Genomic DNA, 13,584 nt, shown 5'->3' with positions numbered 1-13,584 from the left:
CGAAACAGGCTCTACCAGTTTTTTTATTTGCTATTGTAACGTATATCCAACAATTTGTTCATTATCTACTGTCCATCATAATTCATAATGTTAACTAGCTAGGTTTGTTGGACTTTTCTTTATTTATAATTATTATTTAAATTTGATACAATTTTATAAGTTGTTATTGTAACGATCAATCATTTTATTTTAAATCAAAACACCTGAAATAGAATAAATACTATTTTAAAATAATAGTTTTATATTAGATAATCCATTACAGATATTTCTATATAACAAATATTATTTAAATTAATATATTTTTTTTATTTAAAGGCGTAGTGTTATAACCAGCAAAGATTGGTATTCAAAACAATGTTTTGTATTACATAACAGATTAGAGCAACTTACCCTCGACTTAATCACTATCAAAGTCGATTTAATATTCCGCTATCTGTGACGCAAAGAAACCCTACACAAGACCATACAAAGATCTAAGAAATAATAGACGTTTCTAAGATTTAACTAGAATACTGAACAATGCGTTATTGTGCTTTTTGCTATTGTTAGAGCTCACCTGGACTCACGGGACACTTGTCATTTTTAAAAGGACACTTATAACAGTTGTAGTACCATCCGTTGTCTGAAAGAACCAGGCAGGCAATTAAATGTTAGAACAAGGAGCTGTTTAAAACTAAACTGACACTTATTATAAATGTGTTTTGTATTGTATTTAATTGTAAATAAATTAACAATTAGAAACATTTATAAATATTAAGATTGCTTGCCGATTGGACACTTCTTATTTCATGCGCTCTTAGTTCTTGAAATATACCTTTCACGAGTAATGCGACCTTTTATTCGACGAACTAACAGTTTTCTAAAAAAGTAAAAAAAATCATGCTCCGTTTAGCAACGGTAGTTTATTTTGTAGTGGTAAGCAACTGTAGGCAATCTTGTGAAAGTTTCGCGATGTAGTTGTTTTTCGCTTAGCTTTTCCATTGTTGGAGCTCATAATTTATTAGGGAGTCTCGCTTTCATTCGTTTTAGTGTAACTGTGGACTGTTATTTTGAAAAGTTAGAGTTTTAGTTCGGTAAAGTATTCATGTAGTAGGTAGTATGATAATAAAAAATATTAATAACAATGAACAGCTAAATTGAGATTAAAATCCGTATAATATGAATATTTTAAATTTGTATGAATCTTAAAATAATAATATAAGATTGGGTGACTCCCCAATCTTAAAAAACTTAGCAGTGCGGCAGTAAAGTTACAGCGGTTAGTTTGCAGTTAACTGCAATATTTCTTTCATAACAATTTTATTAAAAAGTAATCGTAATTCTATTTATAATAATTTGACCTATTCATGTTCGCTTATCAAATTAACAGCTTGTTTTGTATCATAGGAATTTATTAAATTTTCCTCTACAATTTTAAACTCAAAACCACTTCAATACGTGAATTGTGACGGAATATTGACGTAACAGTTTATAGTGAACGTGAAAAGAGACAAGTGTGTTATTGTGACTGGAAATATGTGGATTATAATGGGTACGTATTTTGTATCATTACTATAGTTAGTAGAGTAAAACATTGTTGATTCTCTTCTCTCACTTCTCATTGTTTGGCCGTGTTCAACGGTTATAAATAATTCATCAGAATTCACTTTACGCGTATTAATTTACACGTTTATAAGTATATGTTAGATTTCATTTCATTTAATTAACTGAAATCTGTCTGTTTTTTTAGAATAGAGTTTATATGGTATAATCCCTACAAGTTCTGCACCAATGCATTCATTCGGATCGTTGACGGTCAATCACTTTCCGCGCTTAATTCCTTGTCGTTGCGTGTCTCTGCATCTTCTACCGCATTTACCATGGAGAGTGCTCGGTGCTGAATTTTATCGTCGGACGTTGAGAAATATGAAATTCCATCCGTATTTCCTCGACTTCCATCGTTCCATAACAACATTTTTAAAGGCAAATTTGCCGCGAACCACTATGTGGAAGATGCTGAAGTATATGTCATTTTTGAATCGGCATATACGTATATGAATCTCTTAATTCTGGATTATATCACTATTATACACATTCCACCATTATGTGCTTGGCTATACATTATAACTCTTTTATCTTATATAGACTAAAATTATTTTAATGGATACATTAACGTGACGACTACATAAGTTGGTTTAATGAGTAATTTAATATTGAAATCAAAGTAACTAATTAATATAATAATGGCTATTCAGGATATGTTTTGTTTTCTGAATTCTATTTAATTTATCTAAAGTAAGTATATTTCTGTATTCTATGTTTTATTATTGTCATGTAACGCACCAACAGCATGAAGCATACGTAACAGCAACGTAGTCTAACAATAATTGTTTCGGTAATCAAAGTTTTCGTTTCTGTGTAAAACATCCCACCAATACAATGAGCGGTAATAAAGTACCAATTTCAATATAAATCGTTAGCTAAACAGGACCCTAATTAGGCCAATGTCTGACCCGAAACGCCGACGCAACGCCTTTCCATACATTTGTGTTTTAATCGCACTTGCTTTCTGTTTACTATTAACCTTAATACTTAAGGTCTTATGTATTGAAGCGGTGAGGACGAACTGAGAACAGACATACTATACGAAAAGGCAATAATTAAAGTAATATAAATAAAAATAAATATCTTCATTACCCGTAGAGGAATTCATTTAATTTCATACATATAGACTTAAATGTATCTACTTTTTCTCACTATATGTTTTAATGTGAGCCGATGAATAAATTTATAGTATTATTAAATACCTACACTTAAATAAAATGAAAATAGTATAATATCCACCTATACAATGCATCCCGAGTAGAGCATTAGAGTTCTAAATTTAAAATTAAAGCGTTCCTTTTCCTGCTTTCTTGTAAAAATAGAAATGTCGTTCGGATTTTACATGGTAAATAATTTAACAAATTTGTCTTTGGACTACACGAGCTTTGTAAAAGTTATTTTAATCACAAATAAATAAGTTTTATATCTCACTATTGATCATACTATAATGGTATACTGAGTGCTGACTGTTTGCTCGACTTGTTGTCCTCCTTGGTTCCAATTCGAAGCGGTACCTGTCTTCAATATTTGATAACCACCCACGTCTTGAATATTATTTGATTTATTCAATGACTAGTCTAACCACGTGACATCAGTGGCTGTATTACGGAATGCAACATTTTCGTTGATTATTTTAAAGACCATAAATCTAAAAATTGTGCTAGCTTTTACATACAACAATTCGCTACGAAAATAAAAGTATTGTCAAGATTTATTTCGTAATTACTACAATCTGATGTTTGAAGTATTTAGGCCGCATCGTTGAACGAGAGCTTTCGAAAAAAAAAACAAAATATAAACGAACTTTTAATATTCGTATAAAGTGTTGGTTTTATATTTGTTTATGTTTAGATAATCTCTTCCTACACATTATATTGATTTAATACATTATCATACATAAGCGTTACCACTGATATGCCTATTATAATATCGTCTAAACGTATGTATACTTTATATATTGGTAAACTCTGTACTCTAAAGGAGTACTGATACTCTAGGCTACATACGTTATAAGAATATTTTTAATTTTAGAATTTTTAGTTATGTATTTGCGTGTTTATCCCACGAGAATGTAAGTGCGTACTCCATGGTATTTCACCATGGCTTCTGCTGATAGAAGACAAATATTTGTTTTTAATTTTTTTCATTATTATTAATTACTTAAGAAGGTTGCAGTTCCTTAAAAACATTGTGTAAAACAAAGATTAAGAAGAGTGGCGGAGAGTTTATTGCCAGTTCTCTTCCGTTCCACCCTTTATTTGTGAATTTACTGCCAGGTAAATGTAAATATAGAAGCATGTAGTATGTATTTCTGTTTTGACGTTGTGTTATGAATAAATGATTTTGACTTTAACCAGAATAAATAAAATAGATGAACGTAGAAGACAACCTTGTTATATAGAAAAAAATAAACTTGAATGTATTAATGCTACATACGAGGTGTTGTCTCATGCAATCTAGTAAATTGCATAGAACGAGACGAGACGTAATTACAGTTTTGTGCAATGCATCCGTTCGCCTCGAAAGAATTACCGAGCCCCACTTGTTCATAGACTATAAATAATGAATAAAAAATGAATCTGATGAATCGTTTCTACCTTTCCATGTAACTATCATAAATGGATGAACCAGCAAGGTCGGTGCAGGGTTAGTGACAGTTGTAATGAACAGAGGTGCCAAGGCGTCTGTGGGCGGCGTTGCGCAAACGCTTTGTTATCCTGACAACTTCGGCTTTTGTTGCTTAATTCGATTCTGTGCTTTCTAAATACTAACATTCAAGAAGACTTTACAGCGTCAAACTAAGCAGTTACTATTTTATTTACTTTGTAAATGTTCAAATTGTCTGCAACTTTACCCGTACTTTGCACTTTACAGGTGTAAATAATTTAAGTAAGTAGGTTTAATACAAACCCTAAAATGGTTTTATATACTTTGTATTTTATATTTAATTAAATCTTCAAAAAATACAGCGTTTAAATTTAGTGGATCTTGTGGATAATTAAGTTAATTGTTAATTTATGGATATAAATATGATATAATTCGTTTATAAAGTAATCCTACAACTAACATAAATTAATATAAAAATACAATAACTATCCTTAAAATATAATAACTTAAATATATTATTAAAAGGAGTCCCTTGAGGTAAGGTTCCGAAGATACTGGCAGCATTCCCTCTTTGAATAGCTTGTTATACTTGTGCGTATGAATCTCTACATTTATCTATTACAAAGCTCGAGTTAACACTTCAGTTGACTACATATTATTAAAATTATGTATTTTATTCAACATATATTAAAGTCAAGAATAAAAATAATTATCTCTTTTTACAACCGAAATAAAAACCTTATCACGCCCACTTGTCGCAACGTATGGCATTCCCTCGCAAAAGTGAGCAGTGACAAGGGAAGCGCGCGAAAAGACACACGGCTGAATAATTCACGTCACAAAAAAAAAAGATTTCGATAGTTAATAGATATTTTACCTACCACTTATCAAACGTTAGTCAAGCTGATAAGACAGGCGAGGATATATTTAGGATTGTTTCAAAGTTAAATTTTCGTCTATATATAAAAAAAAACTTGTGCTTTTGTGTATATTATAGTTATCGTGTAGTTAGTAGTTATAGTTAAAGTAAGGTATTTAGTGAGCTAAAATTGGATTCCTATCAAGGTTAGTTTTTCAGGTTATTACACACGCTTACGTCTTATCACCTTATCAGTTGTTCAGAACCCTGAAAATTGTTCAAGGCGAGCATTAGATAACTAAAACGCAAGAATTTTGAGGGTTTATAAATGAAACTTTTCCTAAAGACTTACTAGTATATTATATAGGTTTTATTTATATATCTTTTATTTAGATAGGAGGAAGTACCTAGCTAATTAGCATGATCCAGTTTATACGAAAATGGAGTTAGAATCTCTAGTTGTAGAATGTAGGCTCCACGAATCAGTCCTTTTACTAATACACAATAGCCTCGAATGACTGTAATATTTTTTTTTGAATTAAAAATACAATAATGTTCATAAAATTAGGAAAAATCTAACACGAACATATTTTCTTAGAATAATGGTTACTGGAATATTAGGTTTTATACATGAGAACTCGATACCTTTGTATGATACATGTAATGCAACGCTCGTCAACGAGTTTTGAGTCAAGTTTAACTTCTCATGTTACTTGGTTTAGAAATATGAAATTCATGAATCAGAAAGGTGACCATCAATATATAATAAGAAGTCTATTACAATATACAGTGTGTCCAGTGCACTACCGCTGCTTTGCTTGCTGGCCTCGGTAGTTCTCCATTGCCTGTCTGGTCTTCCTATCTCTCTCTTCTCTGTCTGTTCGCTACTTTCGTTTTTATATAAATATAGACAATAGTTTTTGTATTTATTTTTTAAATTAATTGTCTAGTATAAAGTTTTCCAATCAAAAACTTAGTATTATGTGTTAATATTCATGTATTTATAGATTTATTTGGTATAAATTAACTTAATTGACACAGTAATTAATCTCGTTCAATGGCATGAATTCTATGTTCAGTCTATGTTGAACTTACAGATGCGGCTGTTATCTTATTACTTTTATAAAATGTCGCATTTATTATCTTGAATACGGAAATGATCGTGACAAAGGCGATAACCGAAACTTAATACTTAATTTCTTTAGTATACAAAGAGGGAAATATCACATGTAAAGCTTTATTTATGCGCATTGAAATTGTAATAATACCTCTGTTCTTATTGCTTGTGATGTTGTGTGAATTCGACTGCAACACATTTAAGTGTCAATCTCTTTACGTTCACAGAAGAAATAGTGCAAATTACCTATTTTTTTATGAATACAAAGAAGTAATATTTTTGTTTATTTAAGGTCATGTAAAATTAACTAATTTCTTTAGAGAATTAAGCAAAAATATGTCATGCTATGGTGACTACTACGCTTCGCAGGTATAGTATTTTATTTTTACTTACGCGTGGAATACAATCAACTTTTATATCTTAAATCATTATTTAATAATTATTATACATATTTAGTGAATATCGCTGTTTATTAAGAAACAAACATTAAAATGACGGAGCTGGTTATCCCGGATAGATAATTCTAAGACGCCGAGATACTAGTTAGAATTATTAATGAAAACTTGTAGTAATAAATGAATGCTAAAAGCCTGCGTGGGATGCAAGATCGCGGCCGATACCTATGTCATACTCAAATATATTTATGATCTGATATTAATATAAATTATGCATTTGACTGTTGCATGTTTTAGTTAAGTTATTGGCAAATATTAGATCCGCTCCGAGCTAAATCATAGAGAAGTATTTCTTAGCACTTTTGTGTACAGTGCATTTCTGTTACTCCGGTATTTTTCTTAACTTTAAACATCAATGCTCGCGATAATCAAATTCATAAATAACTACAGAGGAGCTTAATGTGTGTGTGTGTGTGCATTTTATAAAAATTAGGTTTTAATATTTTCACATAACCTTTGTTAGTTTAGTTCAACAAAAGTTTCAAGTTAAACGTTTCGTTCTAAACTTTAATTTAGTAACGGCTGTTGGGAAAAGTGAATTTATAATCCAAAAGTATATATTTTTTTAAATTACAGATTTTTTGTTAAAAAGACCATATAATTAACAACATTTAGAGAAGAGTTGAGGTTCTTAGTTTGTTACGTATTAGTACAAATTTAGTTCAGATATTAATGAAACCTCGACACGCAACTTTGTCCTAACTCGATACTAGACAGAATAACACGTTATCAAATAAATTCCAAACGAATTCAGTTTATATTTTAAAGAATTCTCACTTTGAAATTAGCCCCATTTCCTATCTAACGTTTTTACTTAAACCGGATGCGAGTAGGTACTAAAGATAACTTGCTTTCATTCATAAATAAGCTAATTAAAAAAACTCTTTTATTTCGCAGTAACTATGTTTTAGTATTGTGGTTTAAAATAGCTTAGCACTGTTTTGTCGCATTTGATTTATAATGAGACAGGAGAGTGATAAGGACGAAACAACCTAGTTGTGCCTCTAGTCCCCTTTATGAATAAGGTACAAGACGCAAATTTTACGGACGGTTGACAATTCTAGTTGTCTATCTCTACATTTCTTTGTATATATTATTAGTTGAACGTACATGATATACCATATGTTGACGTAACGTAAATGAAGGAATAGGGTTTGTAAAAGTAAACAGTACTTTATACGCTGGGGAGAGTTCGCTTTAAATTGAAAAGTAAAGTCACGAAAGCGTAACAAAAAAATTCACATTCGCCATTATAAAGTTTTTATACGGATTTGTTGGAAGTTATATTTTTATGTTCTATTTCCTATAACAGTAACGTCGAGCTTGTGAAAGCTACTATAAGCTGACTTCAACTGCATTTCGAATTTTAATCTCAACTTGAAGCTTGGTCAGATTTTGCGCTGTAGAGAAAAGTTTTGAATCGGTTGAGAACAACTGTCTAATGTCTGGCCAAAATATACCATTTGTCCCTACTTTAGCAATATATACAGGGCGGGTACTTTTACTTGAATTATAAATTTTACGAAACTTACCATGCGTCTAAGTATCGAGGTAGGTATAAGTGTAAACAAATATAATTTTGTGATTACTTTTTAGTTTTTCTTGCAAATAACATTTATATGGAAATGTTATGGTATTACTTCAGGGTTCAACGTACTTGTATTGGTGGTGTGCCGTGTAGGTGGGGTGGTTAGTGTGATTCGTAGAATGACGCGATTTGATTATCATTATACGTATACTTCAAATTGGAATTTAAATATATGTGAAGCGTGTTATTCTACATTTTCTGATCTCTTGAGAATTAAAGACGCGAGTATCATACATTAAAATCCAGGATCCATAATGTTTGATAATTAAATTCCTTTTATTTACTTTATGTTGTAACTTTGACCACCTTGACACCTTACAACAAAAACCTCCTCTAATTATTCCCAGTATTTTCCGTGTGTGGATTCGATTTTTTTTATATAAAAGTTAGTTATGGGCTAGGTAAATCAAAATGAAACTCCAAATATACAAACAAATGTACTAATGATCGGTTATTTTAATTTGTCTATTATGGTCACAACCATAATAGGTATAAAGCAATTAACTTCGATCCATACTGGAAAAATTATGAATGGTAATAAATGGTGGTGATTTATAAATTTTCGCTTTATAGAGTTGTACTCCAGAGACATCAACATCAATTCACCCTTCTGAGCATACCAATCTTAGAGAAGATATCAAAATGTCCTATGTTTGTTATTACACTAAGTCTCGTCTCTGAATTTGAGGTTTAGCGGCTAATTTAGCTGAATAAAAATTAATTTTTGTTTGTGTTTTTGCTTTTGTCTGTCCTCTTTACCCACTGGCATTACATATATTACATAAATTTTATAGAATATATTCTTCCGATCTTCCACAGACACTACTTTCAACTATTATTAGTCTTTAATTTTTGACATATTAAGTTGATTGATTGACATGTTATGTCTGGCGGCAAAAAGGGAATTTGTAAAAAAATTGCCAATTATCGTCAAGATTTTCGTTAATCTGGTAAACATTAGTATTTACAAACAGTATTGAGGTTAACTTAATAGAAATAAAATCAATATGTGGACAGGAGTAAGACGAACTCGAGAGTACAAGTTTGTTGTGGTAAAAATATTATTTAATATAAAAACATAATAATAAATATTTTATTAAATTAATAAGGTAATCGATAAGTTTCAGATAAGATAACAAAAATTATGGATTAATTTTTGCAGTTTCGTACGATGCATCGAACCAAGTAGATTGTTCTTAAACCGGTGACATGAATTGTGATAGTGTAGGTTCTAAGAATCGTAAACTTTCTTATTTTCTTTTACACCTAACTTTTAAAACTGTTTAGTGCTCAAATAATGTTCTACATTTTCAGATCGAAGAGGTTATGCAGCAAAGGGCGCCTGTGGTGCCAAATAATATAAAATTCCAGTAAGTATTTATAATCTTTTATTTAAATACGAATGTCATTACATGATTCTGTGCGGTTCTTAAAGTATACAAAATCTAACGTTATATATAATTTATTTGTTACCAGCGCCATCTAGTTAAATTTGATGAAACTACAATAACATACTACTACTCGTGTATACAAGACGCTGTACTAGATTATGAATATTATTTTCATAATGTAGTGCATCGGGGATATAGCTCAGTGGTAGAGCATTCGACTGCAGATCGAGAGGTCCCCGGTTCAAACCCGGGTGTCCCCTATATATTTTTTTTTTCTAGGCAACCGCAAATTCCACAGGCGACTCGAAGAGGTTTAGCAGCTAATTTCTTCAAAGCGACATTTAGTTCACGCAGCAAGGCAGTGCCTGCTGCATCTTCGTACACGGTTGAAGAAACTAGCAAGATAGGCAGCGCGGAGACCAAACCTGTTACTAGAAATCGCCCTAGGACAGGTGAATATTAATTTTATTTAAGAATCCATTTTTATTATAACTTGTTTGAAGTTTAACTTGTTTTGTTCATTAGGTCTCACCAATGTCTTGAACTAAAAGGTAAAAAATAAAACAAAGATACAAAGTAGTAGATTTACCCATTTTGTACATAATATATACTGTGTTTTTTTCACATATGATGCCTTTTGAATAAATATCTTAAATTTTTCATTATACTTATTTTTTTTAATTCTAAGCTCTCATCGATACAAAACTGAAGAGGCGAAGCGGTGAAAGACCTCAGTTAGTACTAAAACCTGACAACACTTTAGACCCAACAAGACCTCTACGGCACAAACCAGTAACTCCTGAACCGACCCCGAAAACCCCCGACAAGTCCACAAACGTTGTTTTGAAAATAATTAAAAAAACACCGCAAAAACCGGCGCCAAAAGTTCCTGACAGCATTTTGCCGCCATCTTTGAAGCCGAAGTATCAAGAAAAAACTCAACTGTCAAGGACGAAATATGTAAACAATAACAGCGTTTGGATCAACGCTAATGTCACAAAGGAGAGAAAATCACCTTTGAGGTAAGTTGACTTCTCGATATCTATTTTGATTTTATAGTAAGTTTATATACAATTGTGCTACGGATTATGATACTAATCTATAGATAGTATATTTACTTTATCAACCGGGGTCACCTTGATCTTGATTTTTAATATTATGAAACTATAATTTTATATTTCCCGCCGTATTGGACGTCAGTTTTAATTAACATTACATTATAAATGCTCTATATAAGACATAAGGTCCAATTTAAGTTAGCATAGGATTGTTGTCACTTAATACTAACTTGATTCATAGTTCACACACGTGACGCGGTTTTTTACAATCCTATTCAATTCTTTCTCTCTTTTCCACACGCAGAATTATACATACTTAGGTATAGCCATCTCTTACTTACGGTCGGAATGTTTTTCTAATAGTTATAAGGCAGCAATGTTAAATTGGTACCGTGAAGTCGACGTTATCAAAACTATAGTAGGGTTTTGAATTCGGTTGCATTATCTAAAGAGAAATGCACGACGGGTTCAAGCGAACAACTATCAAGTTTGCTTACTTCGGTTGGTCGCGGACGTGTCCGGTCGGGCCGGTGTTTTTAAACGAACTTTTATTTTTTAAACGAACTTTTTAAGTATGGTGTGTGTTGTGTGATTAGTTTTGTGTTTGTTGTATTCGGTATTGTTGGATGTCGGTACACGAAGTGACTTCACAAGTGTAACCCAGATGTGTTACAAATAAATTATGCTCCGTTCTTCGTTCGCTTTCTTGTTAGCGTTTGATTCCGAAGCAGCTGATATTTTGTTGTGAAAGTGATTCCATTACTGTATATTCTTTATATATTTATATTGACCATTTACTTTGTAAACTTAAAGTGTTAAACTAGAAAGAATATTATACTTATTAATTGCTATATTTCAAATCCATAAAGGGATATCTTTAAAGATAACCAACCAAATATTAGATAATCAATGATGTATTGAGGCATTTCAAGGACATAGTAAGCGTGTCATAAACCGAGTATTTTTTTTCTTAGACTTGTTCTAAATCTGTTGTCTAGGTCAGAGACATTATTGAATGTCTTAAAGTAAAGATTTCTTTTAGGTTCACTGTACTATCATTTCTCTTAGGGCTGGCTCTAGTGATTACAAAAAAAGTAAATATGCAACAGTAGTAGTGATATAAATATTAGGTATCATACTCTACGGTATGTTGATACTTTATACTCCATTTACACGTGTACGATGAATATAGATTATAGTGTACCTACCTAGTACCTACCTGTTGGTTACCTGCGAATTGTATGTTGAAGAAATGAAAATTTAGATTTAAATAGTAGGTAATGTTTATCACAGTACCGCTTGAAAATGGCACAAAAAATACCAAGCATAGTTTAGTTTGAGACATCCTTGAGACATGACACAGATTAATGGACGTTCGACAACTATCATGAGGGACTCTTAAATTATTATTTACGGTTTGAGACGCGCCTATTATTATTATTTTTTATCTTGTAGGAAAACGTCTCTTTGTAAAACGTTACTGTTATTGTATTATTTATTTGTAATACCCTATTCATTACACCCAATTTTCTTAATATTAGAGAAGTCTTTTGTTCGTCTAACTTAACTTGTTTAAGATTACATAACAGTTAAAACTGCGCACCATACAATCAAAGTATTATTTAATTAAATATTTGAGAAAAACTGCCTTAGTACAGATAATTTATACGTGAATTCAAATTTTATATTTTTTAAGAGTTTTTAATAGCGTTAATTTGAGAAACTACTAATTTCAATTAAAAATATTTTTCGTGTTTAAGGTCGAGTCGATAGCCTGATTTTTAATCACCTAATAAAATAGTAGGAAAAATTAAAGAAGCCTACGTGTAATTGGATCAAACGGATTACAATGCAATAGCGCGATAGGAACTCTTAAGTCTCCAGACAGCATTGTGAAACAGGCTGGAATCAGATTGTTATTGATCGAATAAAACATACAGTACGAAGGCTTAGCTAAGGAAATGGAGTTAGACTATATATGTACTGAGTACACATGCAAGAAAACTTTATTACTTATTTATCATATACTCTTATTTCTTTGTTCTTCGTAGTGGACTCCTTTTGTCGAGGGAAAAGGAGATGCCGATCTGTTATCTGTTACTACCCGATGATTTTCTTTGCAGTTCTATTATATTATATGGAAAATATTGTTTCGTTTGTCATCATTGTAGAAATTAATCTATTAGAAACAACGCTTATCTGTATTATTTTACCACGTGTCTCTATCTATATATTGTGATAAATTACAACATTTTCTAAGATTTTATTGCCGGATGGGATGTGATATTTAATAGGCTTGATTGCAAGCTGTGCATATAAAGGAGACATTCATTTGTATGCTGAAAGACTGTCAGTTTCCGCATAACGTATACATGTTAGTATGATGTACAAAACACCTAAAAGTACAAGATCGAAGGATATGTTAATTAATTCTTACCACGACAATATAGTTGTGGACAAATCACGTATAACAATAGTTAACATGCAATTGACAAGCATACATTGCTATAGTCTATGTTACGTCGTTATGGCATGTTGATACTAACATTGATTACAGCTATTGTATATATGTAAAGGGTTTTATTAGTAGTCTACCACCATATGTATTAGCGATTATAATGTAATAAAGCAATTGTACTCCCATTGATGTACTATAAACTAGATACAAGATATAAGAACAGTGTGTCATACTTTTGGTGACTAAGCAATATGCCGTAAAACGATAATATTATTGAAATATGTTTTTCATCGGGACATGTTACATGACTTCTGAATTTGGTCGAACCTTATTACAATGGCATTTCTGCGCACAGTTGTACAAATACATACGTTTGTTCGTTATCGAATATAGCCTATTTGTTGGTGACGACTATAAACTCCTTGACTTAATTTATTTTTAATTGGAGCTGTGTTACTGGCTGGAAT

General features: G+C 31.4%; 1 protein-coding gene and 1 non-coding gene across 16 annotated transcripts in view; both read left to right on the top strand.

Annotated features, from left to right (window-relative positions):
• The first annotated feature begins 1,386 nt into the window (after positions 1-1,386).
• Positions 1,387-13,584, top strand: part of LOC123713643 (cytospin-A-like) — a 34,229-nt gene continuing 22,031 nt past the window's right edge. For 4 of the 15 annotated variants that reach the window (XR_006754223.1, XM_045667416.1, XM_045667402.1 and 1 more), the window contains exons 1-4: positions 9,190-9,262; positions 9,525-9,580; positions 9,881-10,053; positions 10,290-10,623. Coding sequence is in view for 7 of the 15 variants with exons in the window: in XM_045667416.1 (XP_045523372.1) it covers positions 9,218-9,262; positions 9,525-9,580; positions 9,881-10,053; positions 10,290-10,623 (608 nt within the window). In the remaining 8 variants the exon portion in view is untranslated. The other 11 variants (XM_045667415.1, XM_045667413.1, XM_045667410.1 and 8 more) reach the window with 8 other exon arrangements.
• Trnac-gca lies at positions 9,790-9,861 on the top strand. Its single transcript has one exon. It is a non-coding gene; the product is annotated as a tRNA-Cys (tRNA).

The sequence above is a fragment of the Pieris brassicae genome, chromosome 8 (assembly GCF_905147105.1).
Source record: "Pieris brassicae chromosome 8, ilPieBrab1.1, whole genome shotgun sequence".
In the NCBI taxonomy this organism is placed as follows: domain Eukaryota; kingdom Metazoa; phylum Arthropoda; class Insecta; order Lepidoptera; family Pieridae; genus Pieris; species Pieris brassicae.
The sequence above is the reverse complement of the archived record's forward strand: the minus strand, read 5'-3'. Positions and strand labels throughout refer to the sequence as shown.